Raw genomic sequence first — 25,131 nt, 5'->3', positions numbered from 1 at the left:
TTTTTCATGTCTGTCCAAGAAACCAGAGATCTTCCACCATTTTAGCTTATTACGTTGCTGAACAATGTAATTTATAATGATTTTAGGTATTGATGGTACATTGAAAATTGAGAAAAGAATGCCAAATGGATTATCTCCATAACCTGAACATCATCTTTCAGAGATTTCATTTTTGAAGTTTTAACTTTTAAGGACTAAAATTTCTGGAAAGTGGAAAAGTTAGTGTCTATATATAGAATCCTCTTATTGCAATGTATTGTTCTGACAAGAACTTGTAATTGATGACAGATGATGACTATACAGTGTTATCCGAAATGGTAATTTTTAGGAATGACTTTATCCAACCTTTCACATTTCACCATTATTTTAAATCTGTCACACCTAGCAACTGCATTCCATCATAGCTTTTTTTTTAAGCAAGTTACTTTTTCATCTAACTTAATAAATGATGGTTTGCTTTTGAAGGGCTCCCTGTCTCCTTCTGGCAACTGTAGGTCCCTTGTCTCGTGGCCAGTAGCCATTTCTCAGATATGTGACTTGGCTGCTTAGTACAGGGCAGAGACCTTGGCATTTCTAGGAAGTTTGGGACTGCATTTCTGGTTTTCCAGTGGTTTTATCTGTACCAAGGAACTTTGTTAGGTCCTGACCAATGGCTTATGGGTAAATCTACCCACTGGGTGCTCACTCCATTCATGTAGTCTGGTCTTCTGTCTTTGTCACCTGGTTTCACAAATTAGCATGTAGCTCAGTGACTCATGGAACTTTTTCTGGTAGCAGAATTTCCTTATTGCTATATACCCCTCTCTTACTATGTGCCCTGGATTACGAGATTTTGTAGGAGCATAAAGTAAGGATAATGGAAAATATTTTGACTTTGACTTTCAACACTCTTTTGTGGTTTTTTTTTTTTCCCTCCACCCCCAAGCTATGGTAGTGGCTGGAAGAGCGTATTATGATAGCCTTGCAAAGATTGGGGATATATCAGCTGATTCTCCAGTTTCTAAAGAATTAGGTAAGTGAAATCGCATTTTTTAAAATCACTTTAAAGTGTTTAAAATATAACCATTACTTTTATTTACCTGCTGGTACTTCACAGCACTGATGTGAAGTAGAGAAGGATCAGAAAAAATATCTCTCTCTTATGTGACACATAGATGGAAGGGATTAGATTCCTCTGAGGTATATTATTTCTCAAGACACTTATGTTGTGACAAAAATGACTTTTTTTTTCCTCTGCGTTTGTGCCTATGCATTTAAAAGCATCTATTTTTTAAGTTCATGGAATTTTATAATAAATTAATGAATATGGGAAAATGTGTAGTTTGATTTGTAGTACAAAGATGAATATTAAATACTTCAGCAACAGAATACTGGTATGAGGAGTCCTACTGTATGACAGCAGTTCTGAGCTAAATTTTCTGGATGAGTTTAGTTCTACTTCACTGGTTTTCATCAAGTATATCACTGAAAGTTCTCAGATGCATTATATTTATTTTCTAGTTGAGCTGTTGAAAGAGAAACGTAAAATCAACAATGTACATTTACAGTAATGTAAAGTTAAGCCAAGTTCTCTACTTTCCTGAAGACAATTTCTGAATTTTTGGAAGATGGTCATCAGTACTTCATGTTGTACTCCTCTGGCTAGTGTTGACATGATACTGCTCAATCTATGAAATTGAAATTGTCATCAAAGTATTTATAATGTTTCTGACAAAAGAGTCTCTAACATCACTACAAAAGAAAGAAGAAAGAACTATGCTGTAATGAGGAAACATTTGTTTAAAGCCTTTGTTTGCTCTTTGACAAAAATACCTTGATAAAGTGTCTTGTGTCTGAGCTTTTGATTATGGGCGACACAGGAGTGTCAGTGATGTCACACGCATCTGCTCCTGTAACTCACACAAGCAGGTTAATTCAGCTGATTAAAAAAGGATGTTTTTACTACATGTTTTCTTCTAATGATTCTGCTGAAGCTGAACTGAGGGAAGACTCTTCTTGAGCAGTGGTTTCTCTGTGCCTGCACGCATTTTTATCGTTTGTGCTGAAACCGCTTTTGTGTGAGTGTTAACATTGTGTGTTCAAAGTTGGGAGCGGCAGAACAGCAAACAGTACAAAACAAACAGTCCTAACGCAGTCACTTGCTCTATTTGCTTTGCAGGCTGTTTACAGAAAGCAGAGCTGCTGGTTTCAAACTATGGAATAGCAGAAGTATGAGCAAGTGAAAAGTAATAACAATGCAGAGTATTATAAAAATATCAACAAACGCATAATAACAATTTTTGCCATCAAGCAGTTGGTCAAATGAATCTATTTATGGAGCTTCATATGACTGTGGGATATTGCCTGCTTCTTTGCAAATATTATCATTGGGTTATTTTGAGCTGAATTCTGAAAATAATCAGGTTTCCTTATTATTGGGGACCATACAGAATTGTGATTGAAAAACATACTGTTTGTTTAGCTAGGAATTCTTCCCTGCAATTATAAAACCTTTTTTAGATATACTGTATTGGGAAAGTGTGGCCTTCTTCAGGGTCAGGCCTCTGCCACTGCTTTCTGTCCATCTTAAACTGGTACTGCAGAAAAATATTTTCTTCTTAAGGAAAACAGCAGCTCTGGATTTCTTCCAGCATATACTCTCTGACAGAATACTTAAATTAGAGATAAGGAAAGGCAATGAGCATTGGAAAAGGCAAGATAAGGTGGTTAGGAGTCTGTGAGAGATCGTTTGCATTTTCTTGAAAAAGTCTCCATAGTTCTGAAGCTGCGTTACAATACTGAACTATTTAGCAAAGAAAAGTGATACACCCCAGATGGCTCTAAAGTATCTCCGCTTAAAAGGAAAAGAGAATTTACTGCACATTGTAGTATTTAAAAGTACTTGGATCCATGCTAAGCAGTGTCAGATGTGTAAAGACTAGATCAAACCTTACTGTGATTTTGCTTATTTGTGGACCCTGTTAACCCCAGTGGAGTTACTGTAGGTGCAGCCCACTGGAATGATCTCTTCTGTGAGTTTCTTTAGACTTGCCATAAGACATGTTATTGACCACTAGCAGCTCCATCATGCATAATACTTATGCTACCTTTGCCAAAAAAGGGATCAGTAGCCATCAGTTAAGCTTCGTGATATGCCTGTGAACTGCTTTTCTGTACTGTGTTCTCCAGAGCATCAAGTGAGCTGACACAGTAGCTTGTTCTAGAAGAGCTGCAGACTAAAGGTGGCTGGCAAGGAAGCAGAGGAATTTCAGTATCTCTATGTATGCATGTTATCTGGAACATATCTGTAACTTTTTACTTTTCCCTTGCTTAAAATTATAAGGTCTCGTCCTGCATCCCATATTAACTGAAACCAATAGGAACATTCCCACAGAACACAGTAGGAGATCATTATAGGTTTTTTTGGTACTTAAGACATTATCTGGGTTCTTCCCAATGAATTAGATAAACCCAACAGTGTCAAAGTTTAAACCATTTGAGAATGCTTTAGTATTTGAGGACAAATTGAGGTACCGTGATCTGATGTGGACTTCCAGCATTTATGTCTTTGGACAACCTGAAGATGTAAATGTTTTCATTTGAGTAACAAAAAATTACAACATTCAAACTAATGCTTAAAACAAACAAGCCCCTTCCCTCCATGGCTTACTGATGTAACCGCCATCAAGACAATTTGGCTTATGGATGGTTAAGGCTTCATGATAGTGTGAAATCCACAGTGCTGTATTATCTACAGCAGAAATGGTGGCAAAGCATAGCTGCCAAGTAATTTTCTTTGACTTATTTTAAATGTACATGGCTTCCCTATTAGCTCTGTGGTTTGCCCATCAGGTACTTTTTGACTTTCCCTTTTCTCTGATAGCTAGCGTATCAAGCTGTAACTTTGGCAGATACAGCTCATAGTAAAATTAGCGTTCTGAATAATGAACAGTGGAATTAGGAAGGAACAAGGTTTCAGATCTTCCCTGTAACAATTTCACCTTAAGCAGTGACAAATGAAAAATAATATATTATTCTAAATTCAGTCGTATTGAATTAAGGTTCTTACACTTCATTACAAAAAGACTACAAGGCTCAGATGGCTAAACCCAACATTCTTTAGAATTTATGGAGGATCTTTACGGGCACATTGCACTGTCACAGTTCAAACCCAAACCTGCTGGGTGACCCTGGAGTGTATTTACTGCCAAGTGTGATGTAAAGATTTGTATCAAAAACACAGTCAGTCCTTCCTTATCATAAGGAAATGCATAACATGGTCTTCCGGTAATGAAACAGTAAAATGGATACCAACCCCCATAGCAAAATAGAAACAGAAATGGAAAAGAAATGGGAGAAAGTAGAGGGTAAAATGCATAAAGGGAAAAGAAGTAGTGGGCCAAAAAATCAAGCAGAAATACCAGAAATTGCTTCTCTTCTGTGGTATGAGATTGGAGCAGAAGAAGGAAATGAGAATTTAATGGAAATATGGATATTCCAGCTGATTTGGAGCTTTTGTGCTAAGTATCTGTATCTTTCAAGTTTGGTTGAAGCTCTCTGAATCATTTTAATACAGCATAACTTAATATAAGTGGAGGAAGTAGAAGAATATACTGCATTCGTAATATAATCCTTATGAATAAGAGATAAGTTGATTTAGGTCAACATTCCTTCTAATTGTTTGTATTTCCCTAAATTTATAAGCTTATAGTCCCTCAGACTTGGCTATGAGCATTGAAAAACATAACCTGAATTCATGTGGTTCAGGTTATTCTGCAATATGGAATTTGCATATCTTTCTTTCCTAGACACCTTTTGTAAATCTCACCAGGAAGAAAGGACAGGAAACAAGAAACTATGTATAAAAATGATAACATTTCATACTATTCAGATTTCAGCATACCACATCAGCATAGTAAAATTTGGGGGTTCAGTAATTTCACGTAGATCCACTGATACAGTGTAAAAATAGTAACTTCCATTTTGTGTTGCTAATCTATTTTTCTCTTGCCCAAACTATGGGTCTATGAGGCTTATGTTGTACTGATTTTTAGTAGTTAAAATTGTAATAAAGTCTCTTCTAGTAACATTGGCTTTGCCGCCTTCACTTACTCAAGGAATCAAGAAGTTATTTCTTGCTCACTCAATGAATACTACTTCTTGTATCCTCCCAACTATCCCCTTTAACACCTGCCAATTATTGTAATTACAGCTCATTATATTGTGGGTGTAAAGTCCCAGTTTGTTTTGTGGCAACTGTATCTACAGCAGTCACCACAGTTATATTGTGGGCCTGTACGTAGAGCTTATTGCTCAAGAACTACTCAGTGTATATTATTCATTGCTTGTCAAAATATAAGAAGTCAAATTGTAAGAAAAATATTACATTGGGTGGTCTTGCCAAATGGAACAAAAGTGCAAGTTCAGCATGTTCAAAGGAAAATGAGAGAAGACAAAATCTCTTCCCTAATCTAACCAAGACCAGTAATTTGTTTAAAGGTTACTCTGATCTAGGCTTAATGTTTTTCATAGTCTCACTCTGTTCAAACTTACCTGGAAACAGGTATGCAAAAGCTTCTGCTCATCTGCAGTCTGGAATTTAAGAATGTGGGGAAAAATTGTGTTCAGGAGAAATTTTCTGTTTAAAAACAACTAGAAATAACCTAAAGAAGCATGTACTGGATGAAAAGATTACTTTCTCTTGCGGCAGTCACAAGACAGGGAGAGGTGGGTTGAAAAAAACCCATAAACTTCTAGCGGTGCACAGAGTAAGTAATTTTTGCTGCCAGGGGATGAGCCCTGAACTGGATGTTCCTCTCCTGCACAGAAGAAAGGACTGTTCTTCAGGTCCAAAAGACATCTTTGACCGCATTGTGAAATGCAGGTTTGCTCACAAAGTGGTGTAATTGTAAAGGTCTCCACAGCTTTGTCATGCTTTGTCAAATACAAAAATCTCTGTTGTGAAGTGACATAGTACATACCCATAGTGATCCTGTAACTATAGTAATACTACAGTATGGATAACCAGGAGTAGGGGTTCTCTATATGCACATCTTCTTTTCAGAGATCCCTTATACTTCCCTGCAGTTAGCCAAATGTCTGTAGTTCCGGGATAACTGCACAGTAGTTTGAGAATCGAGGCTGATAAACCGTCAGTGAGGTAAGAGAATAAGCTAAGGATTAGTGACTAGGCCTGCAAAGTTAGCATTTCTTATGAATCCATGTGAGTAAGCTGGTAAGTTAGAACTCTTGCATAACTTCTAACAGGATCATGGAGATACTTTCTAATTGTTTCCTAGCTTTTTTTTAAAGCAAACTAACAATTAACAATTTGATAATAATGTAAATTTAATGCTAATGTAGTCAGTTGCGTGAAGTTCAATCTATAGCATTCTATCTGTTTGGGTTCTTTTTTCAAGCGATAACCAGTTCATTTTACATTTGCAACTAAGAGAAGCCCTGTGGACTGTTCTCTCTCCTTATCTCTATTTGCAGAAATGAGAGATTTTCTGTCAGAAACTGATCTTCAAGTGGCCAACTCAGAAAGATTTTTGCAACTGAATTGGAAAATTCTTTTGCTACAAAAACACATCTCCTTGCTGAGCAATTTCTGACCAGACTAAGGCGATACCTGTCTTTTTAAAACACTCTCCTGCAAGTATTTGTCATTCAAAACTATTTCCTTCCTGATTGATAAGGAAAATTGTTACTTGAGCAGGTGCTTTCCAAAGCTATAGCACTCTCTTGCTACTTCTGCGGTACAGTACTTGTCACTCTCACTATTGACAAAGCCAAGCAGAAAAAGAGAAAAGTCCATTGTTTAAGGTGAATGTAGCTAGTTGCACTTCAATTAAAAGATAAAGGGGAGGCAGGGGGGAGGTGGAGTTGTTGGCTTACTTTAGCATATAAATTGACCCTTTCAGCTGGAAACCTATCTCACTTGTGTTAGAAAGATGACACCTCGCACCCTTCCCTTCACAGTCTCATTTAAACTAAAGAAAAGAGATCTGACGTCCCCTGGTACTTACAGCGGCAGTGCTGTCTCTTCTATAGTATAAATATTCTGCTTTTGGGATAGATTCTGTTGGCTAGAAGGAGAACTGAGGTGTGCCAGCAACTACAGAACCCCTTTAGCACTTCATCTGATGGAAACTTCTGGGAAACCAGCTTAGAGGCTGCAGTTTAAGTAGCTAGAATCAGGCCAGCTTTTCCTTGGAAGGAGATGAGCCAGCCTTCATAGATACATTTTTACTGATGAAAACAGTAACTGGATTAGTGGAAACTTCCTACTATTTATAGATCTACTTTTCAAGGACATTCATAAGGTTAAAGCAAGCCAAAAATCATACTGACTTTTTTTCTCTCTCGAGTCACAGTTCTGGGGTATGATGTTTGGTATTCTGCATGTAAACTTTTGATAAAAGTCTGCTGGCAGAACCTTCAGTCTTAGATTCTTAAATATGAACAACTTAATTCCACATCTAATAATTTTCCTGAGCATCTATTGCAGAGCTGTCGGAAGCTGTATATATTCACTGATTTACAAATCAATTTAACTATGCAGATATTCATAAGCATGTGCCCTGCCAATGGCTCCTGCAAGCCAGTGTTGTGAATGGTGAGGAATACTTGGTACTGTGTTATTAACAGACCAAAGAGAAAGGCAAGAGAAACCCATTACCACATTGATATACAGAACTATAATTTAAAAAGGAACAGAAATCATGAAGCAATAAATCAGCGAGAAAGTTTGCTGCAGAACATGTCTGTGACAGTGAGTGTGATCAGGCAGCATCACACAATGAAGCTGAACAAACAGTGTTAGCTTAAGGGCTTCTGGTTGTTGTTAAATTCTATAAGCTTTCCCTGCTAAAATATAAAATGGGAATGATACTACCAAAAGATGGAGTAAACAAGAGGTGGGTTTGTTGCTAAACAGAAAGTATGTAAATGCTTAAAAATGGATATTGCAGCTTGTTCTGATAGGACTACCCCCAACAAAAGTTTGTTCTGGAAACAGTCATGTTGTTGTAACTCCTGTTATGAAGACTTCCAGATAAGCTGCAAATTTTCTGGTTCTAGAAATGGCTGAAGGGAGGAATAGAATATGAAAATAGGCAAGGCTCTTTTTTAGGAACAATTGCAGTAGCACAAGGGAAAGAAAAGGAAGTGTGAGCACTGGCATTCTTTGTGCACGGGATGTGTGTTTGCCACAGCTCTTCAAACTCACCCAGGCTTAAGGTGGTGGGGGCACTACAGGAGGTAGTCCTGCAGGCAGGAGGCCCTTCTCTCAGCTCATGCTTAGCAATCGTAGTTGTTCTCTACCTCCACTCCCAGGTATGTCTGTTGGGAAAGAAACAGGCCTGAGAGCCTGTGTGGAGAAAATACACTGAGTTGTCTTATCAGTGAGAGGAACAAATGGAAAATGGAACGTAAATTATAACATTGCAAAGTAAATGACATCATATCTGTAACTAGCTTGTAGATCCTTTAACTCAAGGTCTAAGTATATTTTGTATGCACAGTCAGCACTTCCTCAGGAGTTACTTCTCAACAACAAAAATCCAGTATCAGTTGTAGATGTCATGAATGCAAGGGGGAACCAAACCCACTTGTCTTGGACTGCTGAGACAGACTTTTATCAAAACTTCTGTCTTGATTTGACTGTGGGTATTTTTTTCCTTTTGGACACTGCTCAGACTATTCTACTCGGTGGCAGTTCCAAAATGCTGTAGTAAAAGTTGCAGTGATTCCTTGCATTTTATTGAGTTTCATGTAACACTCATAAGGATAACTTATTTCTTCTCTCCAATACTGGAAACCCATTGCCAATTTCAGGTTTTGCTGTTCAGTGTGATTTGTTTGTTCCAGTCCTGCTGAAAAACAGAGATTAGCTTTGTTGTATGATCTTCATGAACTAATCTGCCTAAAGCCAGCAGGGCTTCATACAGGCAAGTTCAGGCTTGTGGTTGTATTGTAACTTACTTTCTTGCACCTCGCTTGTCTAAGAATTACAAGTCACTTGTTTAACACTCTTGCAGCTGAAGTACGAAAAGCTATTGTATATAAGCCTTACAAGGCCCTATGAAACATCAGTCACAGACACACATACCTTAATATATTGTGTTTTTATATGTTTGGGTAAAAAAAACGAAATGCCTGCAGCAGTCTTTTTATGTATTAGTAACAAAGTAACAGGTGGAAAAACAAGTTTGCCATTTTTCATGCATTATTTATGCGGCATATGCTTTTCCTTTCCTCTTTTTAACATTAAAATTTAGTTACTCTACTTACCCATCATCTGAAACAAGATGAATATTTCATGTTAATTAACATCTGTTCAATGATATGGTAGATTTAAAAAAATCTAATCTGAATCTTTTTGACTCAGAGATCAAAACAGCTTGGGAAAGAGGGGAATTAGGCTAAAACTGTAATGAAGTGACATTCCTCTTTAAAATATAATGTAAGGTAATGTTTTTGTTCTGTTTTAAATTGTGAAATGGGAGCATCACACCAAGAACAAACTCAGAGTAACTGGAAATTGTAATGGTCTTGATAGTCTCTGAAATATTCACTCTTGTAAAGTCTGATGTGGGAACAGCTAATTGATGAACAGTTCACTGCCCGCTTAAGAGCATGTAGGGCACAGTGTGAATTTTGTAGTACCTTTTAAAATCACTTGTGTCAAACTGAAAGAATTTGGCATTAATTTTAGGCTAAGTAAAGTATATTTAAAAAGCAAGTTGATCCTTGGGTTTAACTCAATATGGCTTTTTTTTTTTTTTTTTTATAAACAGTCCTAGACTTTCTGAGGAGCTCTTTGTATCTTTTAATATTTAAATATTCCAAAGCTTTGAGGAACAATCAGAATTTTAATTGTTTCATGTATTGGGCAAGTACTTCGTTTTACTGTCTTACACTATTTTCTTCCACATGATCATTAACAAAGACAAGGAAATAATTACTACAGAATTTTGATCCTGAACTACAAAAGAAAATGCTATCATAATCAAGAGGTGCTGGGCTACTGCAGTGGAAGTGAACTGTGATGTATCCCTTCACTGTTTGTCTGATTATGAAATGGGGAAGGGATTTTAGAATAGCAGGATTCTTTGATTCTGTTCCTCACACGGAGAGCAATGTGTAACCTTAACAACAGGAGAAGTGTTAAAGAGAGTATTGCCAAGTATGTGTTCTAGCAGATTGTATTCCAAATAGCATACAGCTAAGCTCCTGAGAATTGGTGGTTAGGCCTTTTGGTTTGCCCTTTAGAGATAGAAATCCATTTGGGGTAAAATCCTAGCCATCATCTTATAGCTGGTTCTAAATACATTTTTCAAGCTGGTTCCACAACATGATAAGCCTGTGACTAGAAGACAGAGGTCCTTGAGGAGATGGAGGCCACGCCTGAGCTGTCACCAGCAGTGCAATTTGCCCAGTTGGCTGTATGCTTCTACCTGGGTATAAGAGACTTGCTGGAAGGGAGAGGAACCAAGAGAAAATAGCAATAGTAGCAGCCTGCTACTAGCCACCTTTATTTTCTGATTTTTCACTTGCTGCTGTTTGGCTCTGGTGCAGAGCGAACGGGCTGTCAGTGAGATACAGACAGGTGTCTGTATGCATATGCTATATAAGTCCATGCAAATATATACATATCAAAATAAAGCAAATATTTTGTGAAGGATAGAACTTAATGTACAGCACTTGCTGTGAAATGGTAAAAGGTCTTTTTCTTCCAGTGCAAGTATGCTGTACCTAGAAAGTAGTGTCTGCTTATTAAACCAGCTGTGGGCTCAAAGTATGTCGGCTGTGACTGGAAAGGCATTATTTGGCTGGATAAAAACAGAAGCCATAGTACTTCTTACCCACCCTTGATTTTCAGCATCATGCAGATGAAGTCTTGATTGTGGTCAAACATAGGCAGTAAGAACACTGGGCTAGAATATGTTTTTTTCACTAGGGAGCCATATGAGGCACACAGGCAGTGAAGCCCTATGTGAAGGAGGGAATAGAGCACTAGGAGGTCATCACCACCTAACACCATAGGTGCCTAACTCTCAAAATTAGCAACAATATCTTGTACAGTCCTATTTGTTACTTACTTGTTTTGTCAGGACACCAAGGCAGGATACATAGACTTGGGCATCTTCCAAGGTCTTAGAAACTTTGGAAGACTTGGTTATCTCTTTTATGTCAATGAGACTGTGAAATATCTAAAAAGATTTTAAATATTTAGAAGTAAGGGACCTTGTGGAAAAAGTTGTGATAAAACTGAGCTCTGGAGAAATTGAAACTTCTTAACTCTGAGCATTAAATCAGTTTCAGATATTTACCTGAATGAGTGTGAGCTAACTTTAAATGAGAAATTATGCTTTTTTACATGTCCAATAATGTCATGATGTTCAGTTTCATTTCTCATGGCTCATAATCAATATCACTTTGGGATTTTATTTTACTGGACTAGTACATGAATACATTGTGTCAGGTTTTTATTTCCTTTAACCCATGTTTAATCTGTTTTAAGTTATTTGCTTGTTGTATTGCAGAACCATCTCTGTTCACAGCCTTAGTGAGAACTCTGCATATTTTAAAGTAAAAATTGATCTGAGAATAGCATTTAGAATGTGAAGTTCTATTTGCTTCTGGTTTTGTTTTATTCACAGATTCGATTATTTATTTGCTGTTCTAGCAAAACATAACTATGTGGAGCTGCTGCTTCAGGGCACTACATCTAGCACGTATAATGGACCTAAAATACATTGTTATACTCTGAAATCTCTTCCCCTATTCTCTTTTGTTATTCTTCCCCTTCGCCTTCTGCAGTCACCTTCATAAAATGGCATTGAATGGTCATGTGTCAATGCCATTTTATAAAATGAACTATAGGGAGATTTACTCCTTGCTTCCTATTTCATGTTCGTTCATGTGGTAAGGAAAGGCAGACTTGACCTCGTCCTACTGATTTATGTGCACATCAGTATTAATTCTACAGATTGTGGGGGTGTTGGGTTAGGTTTTTCTAAGCTTTCTGGACAAATTGTATTAGAAGCAAAGTACAGACAGAGCTTGCAAATTTTTACATTACTTTGTCCTTCTTTATGATTTTTCCACATTAAATACTATTGACCCTTTTCACCTTCTTTAAAACATCTGTTGCACAATTAAATCCTTCCTATGACAAAATGATAAATTTAACACACTTGAGGCTTAACAGATGTTTTGTTCAGTCATTTATTTGTTATACTGCATTCTTTGCAACTTTCTATTTTACTGCCTCTCACGTACTACTGGCTTCAAAGGACTTTGTTTCTAACTTTCCCTTGTCGCCAATGCCTTTCTTTTGAGCAAAGGGTAACTTGGAAAATAGTATCTTGACAGAAACAGCACCTAGGTAATATACTTGAACTACATTCTCTCCATGAGGAGCTTTGACTCAGCCTTTCATTCTCCTGTTTAATGTAAATAATTTTTGGTTTCATCTCTAAGACATGAAGTTACTTGACCTGCCCTGGATGCAAAACAGGACAACAGGAGATAAATGAGTGATATAATTAAGCACTCTGTCCGTTCCCAGACATCTAAGAAAGTCTCTGTCAAGAGACTTGAAATCTTTCAAGCGCAACCTTCTTTAACTAAAACCAAACTGAAGTATATTTCAAGTAAGGTGATGCAGTTAATACTTCTATTGATTCTAATATAGCTATTTAGTAGTTTTCAAGTTTCAGTGATTTTGCTGGTAGCTGTTAGTATTTGTTTCTTTATTGAGTTGAGGTTTTTTTTACTAACTTGAACTAATTCTTCTAGTCTTCTATTGGTAAGACCAGTCAACATAAGATATAAGCAGTGCAATTACCCAGTGTAAACAGTGAGGCTGAAGTGCAACTGCCGCAGGAGTTCTGCATTCTGGTCTTACAATGAGTATTTCTGTTAGAAATTGCTTTCCTTGTTTTTCATCCAAGCAAAGATGGTCTTTTAGGATGTCTTCTTGCTCATGTGATGCTGTGTATGAAGAAATAACACATATTTGGGGTTAGTAATTTTTTTTTTTTTGTAACAAACCTAACAGCATTCATGGAATTCTAGTCTTGTCTTATTTTCCCAATAGAAAATATAGGCACAACCAGCAGTCTTGGTTAAGCCTAAAAATATTCCAGAGACTCCTGAAGTTTCAGCTTAAAAGATCTTTGTACCTGTGCATTGAACCTATTTGAAACCAAAATAAATTTACCATGGGACTTGGCGTTACTGTTCATGGTCATAGTTCAGATAATAGCTGTGTTATGCAGCATGGTTTCAAGAACCATGTAAGAAAAATGTTTAGGGTTTTTTTCAAGTTATTTAAGATACTTGAGGTGTTCTCCCATAATCCCTGTCTGAAAGAGATTTTCTTCTCTTCCCTGTAGTGCACTTGAGGTAATAGCAAAATAACAAAGCAAGTATCTGTAAACATTAAAACTCTTTTAGCTTTCTTAACCAAATGTGGAAATAGTTAATGTGCCTCTGCTCTTCTAGTCACAAAGATTTCATGTTCAGGGTATGGGGGAATGGAAAGCAGAAAAAACATCTTTGAAAGGCCGGTATTTTATAGTTATGTTTTTCATCAAGACCAGTGGTTTTGGATTATTAATTTGCTGCATAATATAATGCCAAAGAACTGGTTCAAGTTTACAGCATGTCTGCCACAAACTGGACTGAAGTGGCCTGTTATCATGCAGTCTGGTTGTGTTACTCTGTTTGATAGGTTTGGGGGTTGCCAATAAAGGATGACAAGGTTAATACCTGGTTATTGTATAGCATGAGCTCTCATGTATTAAACCTCATCATGAGCAGCTTGAATACAGAGCAAAGTGGTTTTAGTTGATGTGAGAAATAGATATTTGTCTTTACCTGAAGTAGTTTCCTTTACCTTTTTACAAGATTAATAATTAGTGAACACTAGAGTCTGACCTTAGGTTATGCTGTTAATAATCCAGAGTAACTGACTGTCTTTATTAGAGCTGTTCTGTTACATGTAGGCTAGGGGTTGTTTTGCCTTTCCTGAATTAGTCTTCTACAAAAACTTGTCTCCTTGTATAAATCTTACTTGGGAGGGTACAAAATGTGGCTAACCTGTTGTCTTAAACCAGGAATAAAAACCATGCTTTATATTCACTGTAAAAAGGTGCTCTATTTATTCGAAGGGCAGGATCTGACCTGTAAGTTAAATCTTAGTAGGTCAAAGTGTGCTTCCTATGGGTTCTTTTCAAAATGTTGATTCGAAACATGAAAGAGGAAATTAAATGGGTGAGCCAGTACATACAGTGCCTGTGGATTACCACAGGCAGTAGGAGATCCAGCATTAAATGGCTTTTACCTGATGCGCAGCATAGAGAGTCTTTGGTTGAGAGAAAAAGAAAATGCAATTAGAGATACAGTCACTAGTATATAAAAATACTATTTGAAAGTGTTCTAGAACACTCTAAAATAAACTTGTAAAATAACCCGGCCCAAACCATTTAGAAGGAAGTGTATTTTTTAAAGTTCTCTTCATTTCAGGACATGTTTTGGCAGCATTCTTTGTAATAAAGATGAAAAAACCCTCTTTCTAACCAAGCATTGAAAGCCGAAAGACTTGAAGGCTGCAGTCAGTTCAAGTGCTGTGTGAGACAGAAATAACAACCTCCCAGCGTCAGGTTTTCCATTCTTGCCGCACCAGGTGAATGGGTGTTTTATTGAGCGTCTGCTCTGTGGTGGCAGCGCAGGCCAGAGGAAGGGAGGGTGAGAGCTGAGTCAATACCCGACCTTGTTGGGTGTCTGTCAGTGCTCGGACGCTGGGGCTGGCTGCATTAGCAGTGCCAAAGGTTAGCCGAGAGTGCTGCTGTGGCAGCAGATGCTCAGAACGGGCTTTTTACAAACAGGGAGAGTAAGCTTGCTTTTAAAAGGGCAAAAAGTCAAGGCAGTTATTTTGAGGGGCACTTCAACACACACCCTGAATTTCTAGAACTTCCCCAGTCATTTTCTAGTCTGCATATTTAAACCTAGCAAACTTTGTAATTTTGTTTGTGCTTCTTGGTTATTTTATTCCTGATTTCTTTTCATACTGTTTTCCTTTTAAAGTTGCAGATAAGTGTTTACAAAAGTCTTTTAAAAGTCTGTTAGAGTCTAAAATGCATCTTTCAGTTGAGTTCAGTGAAATAGAAACGCAGTGGACTGAAGTGCATTCACTACTACAGCCTTAAAATAACAAGGTGGCTTACTCATGTCTGTTACTTCAAGTGTTTATGTAACGACATTGTATTTACTTTTTCTATTGCATATGAGCAACTAACTACTAGAGCACCTCTCGCTCTCATAGTATTTATATTTCAGTAGTCACCAGCAACTTTAAATACAAACAAAAAGAGGGACCCAGAAAAAAAAAAGATAGCTATAAAAAAAAAGAATACAGGGCCCTCTGTCTCTCTCACCTACCATCCTGAGTATGAATTCCCTTTTTCTTGCTAATCAAGAAGTTAACTTACTGTATTCTAATTCCTCTTCCAACTCTCAAGTAGTCTGTTGTGCAAAGAGACAGAGAAGTGGGGACTGGGGCATGAAATGGGAGATGCTGTAAGGAAAGGCACATTTTTCTTCCTGAAATGCCTCATGTTCTCCCATAAACAGTAATGCAGACCTATGTTTTTTGTTGTTTAGCTAGATCTGTCTGTACGTTAGGAAATTGATATTGGAGGTTTAATACTGGCAGCACCCAGTATTCGCAGTGGGGTAACTGTAAGATTCCCGAAGGAGGCATGCCAGAGAACCAGCTGTGGAACAGAGCCTGCTGTTCTTGCCATGACAGTAAAACACACCTCTAGTCACGGCTCTCAGATTTGACACAGTCTGAGAATCTACTCATGGCCCCAGCACTTCCAGTTTTTTTGCAGCAGCTCCTGGGTGAGACCTAGTAACTGTGTGTACATGTCTAACATGGGTGAAGTCAGACTGGGTGCTTCAGGACACTTCCAGCTGCTCTTCCCAGCAGTGTGTTGCAAGCCAGACAAGACTGGCACGCACCGAGCGTGTCAGTGCCAGCACAAAGAAGGGAGTGGGTATGATGTGGCCATCTGCATCCAGAGCTGGATGATGTGGCTGCCTGCACCCGGGGCAGGACCGCAGCAGGCAGAGTTTACCTTGGTTTGCACACAGAACCACACCCAAAGGATTGAGGTATTTTCCCTCTTGTATCCTCCTAAAGCAAAATGAAACAGTTCAACTTTTAACTGCTCAGGGCTAAAAGCAAGCTGTGTAACTCTGTACCGGAGGGCAGCAGAGCCTAAGAGGGATATTTAGGATCTGTTGAGAGGATGCTGAGAAATCTGCTGCTTCTTGGCTGTTAGTTAATGCTGTTTGTCAGGCTGTAATCCCTGATAAAACAGCATGGAAATTAATCAGCATATGGATTAGCAGGTGTGCTGTGAATGAAAGTGAGAGGCTACTTTGTTAATTCTGAAGGTGCAGTTAGTTAATAAACATTAAAGTTTAATTTTCAGACTGAAAATGGATAGCAGCTATTTGGATAGTAACTACTATCTCTAGTTCTGACTTGGCAAGAAAAGAGGCTGTTACTAAATCAGTGTGAGCTATTCTGGAGCGAAGGAAGTATTTATTTTGTCTGGCACTCCATGTCCCTTTTGCATAATAATCAGTGAGTAATTATTTTTTCTATCCCGTATGTGCTGCTTGGTTTGTCTGTGGCCAGATCTGGTTACTTATTTAAACTATGGGGATGAGCAACAGCAAGAAATTTCCCATTCTCCTAAATATATTCCAGTTAATATTAATGTTAGTTAAATATAATTTATTACTGCTCTCTGTTAACTAACTTCAGAACTCTCTGAAAGAAACAAATATGGTTGTATGTTTATCAACAGGCCAAGTTCTGGTAGAAATTTCAAGAACACACAAGAAACTCAATGACAGCCTAGAGGAGAGTGTAAGTTAAACCATTTCTTTTTCTATTTTCCATCATAAATTAGAAATTACTTTTTTGCCAATTTGTAATAACTCTTCATTCATTTGCTTTTAAAGTTCAAAAAATTTCATAAAGAAATTATATCTGAACTGGAGAAGAAAACAGACCTGGATGTGAAATACATGACTGTAAGTACATTCAATTATAAAAATCATATTTTATCCATGTATGGCTAGTCAAAGAACTTTTCAGAAATAGGCTCCTAGCAATTAATCACTGTGTTGGAACTGAGCTTTAGATGCATAAACACTACAAAAATTGTCATACTTATTTTGTGTTAAAAAAGGAACCAGTGCAGAGCTTTAAGAATATTTTTAAACTAAAGTGGAGAGAGGCAATTGCTGAACTCATTTGCTATGTGATAGCAGCATCTCATAGATGATGGCAGTGCTTCTTAGTGACTTACTTACCCAGGTCCGGGGCTGAGTGCACTGAGATGTTTTGAATGCTTTGATTGCAGGCAACTTTAAAGAGGTACCAAACTGAACACAGAAGCAAATTAGATTCTTTAGAGAAGTCTCAGGCTGAGCTGAAAAAAATCAGGAGGAAAAGCCAAGGAGCACGAAATGTAATGAAATATGAGCACAAAGAAATGGAGGTGAGTATGTTGTCACTGATCTGTTTCTTTCTTTGTATCGGAACTGGTCAACAGCAAATGTCAAGTTATTACTGGCCACATCTGAGTCTGCTTCTAAAACTTGACTTCTGAAGCTTACCATGATTTTTGTGCATGCCATGTCATTAGTTAATACACATAACTCCTCTGCAAGTTGTTCAGCAAACAGTTAAACTTTACAATTTCAAGGAACATGCATTTTTGGTTCTTCAGAGTTGGTTTGTATTAAAGGCACTCCTAGAGTGTGTATTCCAGTTGAAATTATGCCCTATACTGCTCTCCTGTATGCATTCAGAGACTCTTTCAGTTTCTAGGTTTCACCCCTTGACCAGTACTTGATTTTTTTTTTTTTTATTATTATTACTATTTTTAAAGCGCCTCTGTATCTACACCTTTATAGAGAGGTTTACGCAGGGACTTAGCTACTCTATGCAAATTCAGTAGTCATTTGTTGTAACTTAAATTTCCCAAAGCAGGCATACCTAACCACTATTACCTGTCCTACTGATCTTAGAGCAGCATTGCCATCTTGAGGCGAAGTAAGAAATGGCAAGACAATGAAGAGAACTGAATTAGGAAGTCATAGCCTGGTTGTCACATCTCTCTCAAAAACTATCTGCTATTGATGTATTTTTTGCACAGTACTTTCACTTCATGCTAGCTTACATATTTTTTCTCCATATTTTTCTATTTCAGTTTTCAACATGATTAGTACCAGCTCCTATTTCTTACTACCTATATGACAGTCCAGGTTTTTTAAGGTATTGGACTAAGAATCAAGGATTAGCATTTAATCACAGTTTAGCCGTGAATCCTCATAACCTCAGAAAAAATAAGAGCTTAGTCTTTTTTTAACTCCTTTTCCCCTCCCTAAAACACAGTAACACAGTAGAGATGCAGTGTAACTTCGTGAGAGTAAATATAACTGCCATGGAGGAGATAAAGGCAATTAGTCTGATTAGAACACCTGTGGCCTTAAAGTTGCTCAGCACAGTTGCTGCTTTGATGCCATATTCTTATTTACTGAAGTGTTTTATTTAGAGGCTAAAAGAGTGCTGCTTGTTTTGCTTCACTTTCCCCACGCCATAACTAGATGATCTGTGCCTGATGAGATGTGGGAAGTTGTGTGTGTGCAGGAGAAGAACTTGGCGGTAGAGTCACCCTATCCCACCCTTCCAAAAGCTTTTTTCTAAGGCTTTGGGACTTCACTTCAGGAACTGGATCTAGTATCAAATAGAACTCAGAGTGCATATGATTATTTTTTCTTTCTTTCCTTAGTATTTGGAAACGGTGAGCTCTCGACAGAGTGATATTCAGAGGTTTATTGCAGAAGGCTGCAGAGAAGCTCTCCTTGAAGAAAAGAGAAGATTCTGTTTTCTGGTTGACAAGCACTGCAGCTTTACCCAGCACATGCACTTCTACCACATTCAGGTGAGTGGCATGAGTGAAGCAGAAATGAAACTCCTGAAATCTAATAATCTCGGAGATTGTAATTATCGCCTGCAGTATGTAGATCTGACTGCCATAAATAGCTAAGGAACACTGTAGTGCTAGACAGATGTGCAATATTCTCTTAAATGTGCTGTAGCAACAGTGAAGGGTTCCATGAGTTTTTAAAAAATAATATATTAAGAAAAAAAATGTATGGCTGGATCAGGTATTTCCAGTATCTGACCCTGAAAAAGGGCAGTCTCCTTCCACAATGGTATTTGTTTCACACAGGTGCTACTTACAAAAATCTTTAAGGACTTCCATTTAACTGGTGTTTCCATTTTGGTATCATGAAAATTAACAAGTAGGTCTGTGCAATTTATGAAAAAAGCCTATCTTTGACAAGTACCTTTTTAAACTTGGATGCAGTGTGCGGACTTCCTGAAATCCAAGCTGCCTGGGTGGCAGGAGATCTGCAGCGATGCCACCAAAGTGCCTGAAAAAGTCAGAATGATGATAGATGAAATAAGGACACCTGGTTCCACCCCAGTATCAGGAACTCCACTGCCTTCTCCAATGATAGAGAGAAATACCCTGGTAAGATATACTTTGATGGTTAAAGGTTCTCACTCATCTCTGCTCCCCTTGGAGCAGAGTGGCTTCACCACCTGCTTTTGTACCTAAGCATTTGGGATCGAGTCTACAATGTACCTCCGCAGGAATAATGGGTTGGGTATGAAGCAAAATCATTTTGCTGAAGTTCTGCTAGTGGAAGAACACAAGACAGAGTAGGCAGGAGCACAGCTCCAAACAAGCTCTGTTTTCAGCTGGGTGCCAGGGACTTCTGAAGAGCCCAGCCTCAGGACAACTTTTGTCCTAACCATTCATTTCCTACATTCTTATCTTACTGTGTAAGTAATAGTAATTACATACTCAATAGTTCAATATAAACAAAATGTTATTTTCTATTTTCTTTCTTCATGATTCTTATGAACTTATTGGAGCACAGGTTACATTCTAAATTCTACCTATTTGTATGTTATGTTACCATTAGTTGTTGAATTTCTGAGTTATGTTAGTAAACGTTTAACAAAAATAAAATCTGAAAAATCTGGATATTATCTGAGTGTAACTGTGCTGTTTGTGGGAAAAAAAGTCTATCATAGCATTCCCACTAACAAATGTTTATCAAGGAACAGAAGTCTCATGCAAACTATTCTGTCAGCAATTTCATCACAATATGAGGATTTTCTGAACGTCCAAATATCAATTGCTTGGGAATATTTTAGCATTGTTTTCAAAAATTAATGTTGCAAAGAAGTTTTCACCATCTCCTCAGCACCATGACCCTGTTGTTTTTGTGACTCTAGATTGGACATGATTTTTATCCTCACAATGAGAATGCAGCGAAGGTGCCCCCTGCTCCGACAGGCAGGGCCTACACCAGCCCTCTAGTTGATATGTTCAACAACCCTGCAACGGTACCCAAGGCATCTTCTGAAAAGCTAAATAATTCAGCAGGTGAGCGTCACTCTCTTAAGTGTGAATGACATCCTGTAGTGTTTAGTGTTATCTCAGGACTACTGTCATCATGTGACTTCCAGGACATATAAAGGAGCAGAAAATGGTCTTTAGACACATAAATTACCTAACAGGAGAAACGTACATTATGAGAAGAACTGTTTGCAGTAAAATCAGGTCAAGATAGGTAGATTCTGGTGTAATCCCTTTATGTGTCTGTGATGAATCCAGCTTAACTGCTCTTAGGACTTCAATCTTACCAGAATACATTCTGTAATTTTGCACAAGGTACATCCATTATTTCAGGGCACACAAAGAAACATAACAGTCTAGGTTTGGTTTCCTTGAAGAGCATTAGGGAGGAACACACATGAGACAAAATGAGCACAGCAATGTATTTATTTCCTGAAACATAAAATCCCCTTCAGATTTGGTTTCTAAGTTTCTGATATATTGGGCATTTTTAATTTGTTCTACTATTGGGCAGGAAGGGAAAGGACTAAGCTCAGATCACAAAAGATATGTAGAACTCTGCAGTGGAATTACAGCAATTCCAGCATTTCCTCCTTAAAAGTGTGTTTACAATGTATTGTACTGATCAAATAACATACAATTTGAGATCTCCTTTACGCTGTTTTCTGGTAAACATCTGGTGTCTGCAGAATGCTGAGTATCTTGCACTCACACGGATTTAGCTGGAGCTGGTTGCTCGGCACATTTGGGAATGAAATCTTGGACTTCACACATAGTGACAATTCTTTAGAATGGAAATTTTCAAAGGTCTTTTCCAGCTGGGAACGTTCAGCAGCATTTCTCATGCCAAAAAAGGGAAGAAGTAGAAGTTAAAACTTACATTGCTGTTCATGTCTGTTGGTTCAACTTTACTGTGATGGAGGTGTGTATATAAATGCACATGCTATTAAGAACTTTAAGGTGATAATAAACACTGGCAGGTAACTGAGAGGTGTCTGAGTGGAAAGTACAACGTCTCAGAACTTGGTTTGCACTCACATATTCCATTATCTACTTTTTATTTTCCCGTCAGGCTATTAAATTATTTGATTTTATTAGTGTGGCTAATTTTGCTTTTTTTTTTTTTGCTTTGTTGTTCTGTTTTTTGACAGAGAGTTCAGAGGATGCCAGTTTATCACGTTCAACTTCTGTTGCCACGGGGCTAAATATAATGAAAAGGCAAAAAGTAAAGACGATCTTCCCACATACTGCTGGAAGTAACAAGACATTGCTGAGCTTTGCACAGGGGGATATCATCACCCTTCTTGTAGCTGAGGAAAAGGACGGCTGGCTTTATGGGGAACATGAGACAACCAAAGTGTAAGATCGTCTATTACCCAGGGTTGAACATAAAGGAAAAACATGTCTCATCAGATTTTGTTTGGAGATGTTCGTAAATGCTTTTCACCTCTTTTGCTGCCTGTCACTGACTGGTGACTTGGGATCTTTCTGTAAGGTGAATCACTGCAATTACTTCAGGGAGATTTTGTACACTAATTTGGTACCACCAGAAATAGGGTCTTTAAAAGTTAAATCTCAGTTCATTGGGTCTGTTTTCTCCACTGCTATCTCTTGAAGTGTCTTTCCAATTTTATATAATATGAATCTGAGAAACTTTCCTGTTACAGAAAAGGATGGTTTCCATCATCATATACAAGACCACTGGAAGAACCAGCAGAAGAAAAAGGATTTGCCCCAGTGCCAAGGTAACGTTTTGTGTAGGACTTGCAGAAATGCTCAAATGTTATTTTTCTACTCATGTTCTTTGTTGTTCAGTACCATACATAGTATATACTTCCTGACAGTGTGTAATATGATGCCTTGATTACATTAACATGTTCTGATGGTTATGCAAAGACCCAGGAACTACCTTCACCCCAACTTTAGAGTCCTGCTGACTTCAGCAGGGTTGTACGCTGTTACTAACTTTCAGCTCATGAAGTTTTGTGGTTCTTGGGGCTAAAGTTGAGAGAGATGACTGCAAATGTCGTTTGTTGGGTTCTGTCTTGCAGCCCTGCACCAATCCGAAGTATTAGTTCTGTAAACCTTGTTGAAAAAGGTGATGTTGTCCTCCCGCCACCAGACTACCTGGGGTCTTTGCAAACAGAGAAGAGAATGGAGCCTTCCAAAGGTGCTGCTGTTAAAACACCGACTGACAGACCAGAAAATGCTGGCCCAGTAAGTCATTGATACATCACAAATCCAAATGTTCCCCCTACTTTTCTTCACCTACTTAGCTGAGCTCTTAAATGAGGCTCTGGAATGTTCTGCTTTAGCTACTTGTGCTTGACTTTGCTGCTGCTGTCTTCAGGAATGTCGTCAGGTTTTGGTATTTCAGACCACCAGTAGTAATAGGAAAGGAGAAGTGTTCAGGGATGTAAGTGTACTAGGAGACTTATTCTGCACAGCAAACTTCTCAGGAATGGAATCTGTTGAACATGAAAAGAATTCTCACAGAAAATAGTAAATTAAAACAGTACAAAAGTGATTTTTTTGTAATGTCACATTTTATACATTGGTTCCTATGGCTGGTTGTTGAGACCTCATGGGATCAACATGTCCTTCAAATGCAGTTATGTTCCCAACAGTTAAAAGATGTCAGCCCATGGAAGCTGCTAAGTGAGCAGTTGAATGAGTTCTCTGCCCTGTGACAAGTTGCCTTACTCTAGAGCTTAAAAATTATTGCATCTCATGAACTGTCTGGGTGTCACGGTGCTGTGCTACTGGTGTTGCTATGGATAACTGTTCTCAGTCTCAAAAGTGATCACTGTAAGCATTGCTTTATTAGTTCTGTGACATTAGTTCAGGGATTTGGGGAATAAATTTAGGACTTGTGGACTAGTGTTCTTGTTGAACTGAAAAACCAAGGGGAATGGCAAAGCATTTAGTTGACAGACTAGGCCAGAATTCTAATTAGAAGAGTATATTCTCTTTGGAGGCCAGAATGGAAGCTTATGGCATTTCCAGAGTGGAAAACAAATGTACCTTTTTTGAGATTCTGAACTGCAACAGGGAAAGCAAAACTAAAAGAAAAAAAGGCAATTCTGAACTATAAAATAATACCTGCTGTTGAGATACCCTTTTACTGTGCCCCCTCCCCCCCCGATTCTTCTTACCTGTTACCATACCAAAGAAGGAAGAAAACTGTAGAGGAGAGCAGTTGCTCTTGCACCTCAGTGTTCTGCTGGAAAGTCACTATTTTCCTTCTTCCTGAATTCCTCAGAGCTTCCTTGTCATTCCTGCTTCCGTGCAAGGCACCAACCCCCACACTACTGCAAGGCTTTGGAAGTAAGCTCATTAAACCAGGCTGGTCTTTAGGCTCATACAGAATTGACATACGTGTAAAGCAGTATGCTTACAGTGTCTGTTATGCAGAAGCAAGATTCCTTGAGGCATCTGATTTTTCAGAGTACACGATAAAAATAGATCAGGATTTCAAGAAGGAAAGATGAGGAATGGCTCTTGCAAGTTATATTGTTCATGCTCTCATGTAGGACAGTACTATGCAGAACAGTATTACCTAAGAAAGACTTAGTAGTTAACAGGGCTTTGAGAGTTTGAGTTCAGTGAGAAGTAGCATTTGTTCATTCTAATTAATTTTAGGGCTAAACTGGACCTAATTCTAAGGTCTAAGTCTATTCCTGACTGATATACACGAGCAATTTCATTGGAATCACAAGTCATGCACATGGGTAAGAACTCTGCTGAATTAGGTCCTGATTAAATAGGTTTCTTCATGTGCATCATGATATTGTGAATACGGTAGGTAGGACTACTGGCACAATAGAGAGCGTGCCTGAAAACAACAGGCTCACAGGCCTTTGCTCAGCAGTGACATTTTAAGTCTTAAAACCAAAGTGGCCATAAAGACTGAACGATTAATACAACTCAAGCTGTTGCATAAAAGGTGGCTGCATATTCCTGCTTCTACATGCAAGAGTGTGTATTCAAATTTTCATTTTGAACTGTATCTGACACCTATTAGAAGCAACACAGTCTGCAGTTTAAAGTACATCATTAAGTATGACTATTGCTGAAAGTTGGGGGGAAAGGAGAAATTAACTGCCCAAACTCCCATGTAAAATGGGCTTGCAAAGGGTAATACAACACGTTTCCATTTTATGACACCTGGAACACTGGGTCCTGCAGCAGCACAGTGACAGTGACACTGCATCTCTTGGGTTGTCCTGCCTTCACAAGAATGAAGCACACTTCATCCACAAGTACAGTGCAGGCTGTAGCTATAACAACAAGGCTTTTCAGATTGTACACTTAAATATGACAGCTTCATTAGACTGAAATATTAGCAACAGCTATGCAAAACCATTCCTCCTTTTATATCACTCCCATACAAGCAAAGTAAATTATACATGTACATCCAGCAGCTGTTTTCTTGCTCTTCTATTACTTACCACTCCTACTAGCAGAAGTCACAGGAGATAACTGAACTTGTACTTTGTGAATCCACAATAGCTAAATGCAGTATTTTGTAGAAAAAAAAAGAGAACCCTAGATCAGAAATCTGCCCTCACTCCAGGCTTTTAGCATTTAAATATGTCATTATGCTGGCTGCTGT

General features: G+C 38.1%; 1 protein-coding gene and 1 long non-coding RNA gene across 3 annotated transcripts in view; one reads left to right on the top strand and one right to left on the bottom strand.

Moving 5' to 3' along the window:
* The window catches only part of BAIAP2L1 (BAR/IMD domain containing adaptor protein 2 like 1), a 38,679-nt gene that overhangs the window by 11,910 nt on the left and 1,638 nt on the right, over positions 1–25,131 (top strand). Inside the window, exons 3-12 of the mRNA XM_061473784.1 lie at positions 926–1,012; positions 16,875–16,936; positions 17,032–17,103; positions 17,436–17,573; positions 18,870–19,022; positions 19,452–19,619; positions 20,393–20,543; positions 21,668–21,875; positions 22,184–22,261; positions 22,568–22,733. Coding sequence (XP_061329768.1) covers positions 926–1,012; positions 16,875–16,936; positions 17,032–17,103; positions 17,436–17,573; positions 18,870–19,022; positions 19,452–19,619; positions 20,393–20,543; positions 21,668–21,875; positions 22,184–22,261; positions 22,568–22,733 — 1,283 coding nt within the window. The remainder of the gene's footprint in view (positions 1–925; positions 1,013–16,874; positions 16,937–17,031; positions 17,104–17,435; positions 17,574–18,869; positions 19,023–19,451; positions 19,620–20,392; positions 20,544–21,667; positions 21,876–22,183; positions 22,262–22,567; positions 22,734–25,131) is intronic.
* On the bottom strand, positions 10,922–19,564 carry LOC133279738 (uncharacterized). 2 transcript variants are annotated; one of them, XR_009746965.1, is made up of 4 exons: positions 19,432–19,564; positions 17,386–17,504; positions 12,836–12,981; positions 10,922–11,195 (listed from the first exon to the last, which is right to left on the bottom strand). It is a non-coding gene; the product is annotated as an uncharacterized LOC133279738 (long non-coding RNA). The 2 variants fall into 2 exon arrangements; XR_009746966.1 differs by lacking the exon at positions 10,922–11,195 and adding an exon at positions 11,205–12,154.

The sequence above is a fragment of the Pezoporus flaviventris genome, unplaced genomic scaffold (genome assembly GCF_033815535.1).
Source record: "Pezoporus flaviventris isolate CSIRO_AGI_PZ_B2104156 unplaced genomic scaffold, CSIRO_AGI_Pfla_v1 ptg000078l, whole genome shotgun sequence".
In the NCBI taxonomy this organism is placed as follows: domain Eukaryota; kingdom Metazoa; phylum Chordata; class Aves; order Psittaciformes; family Psittacidae; genus Pezoporus; species Pezoporus flaviventris.
Note: the sequence above shows the minus strand (reverse complement) of the source record. Positions and strands in the feature narration are given on the sequence as shown.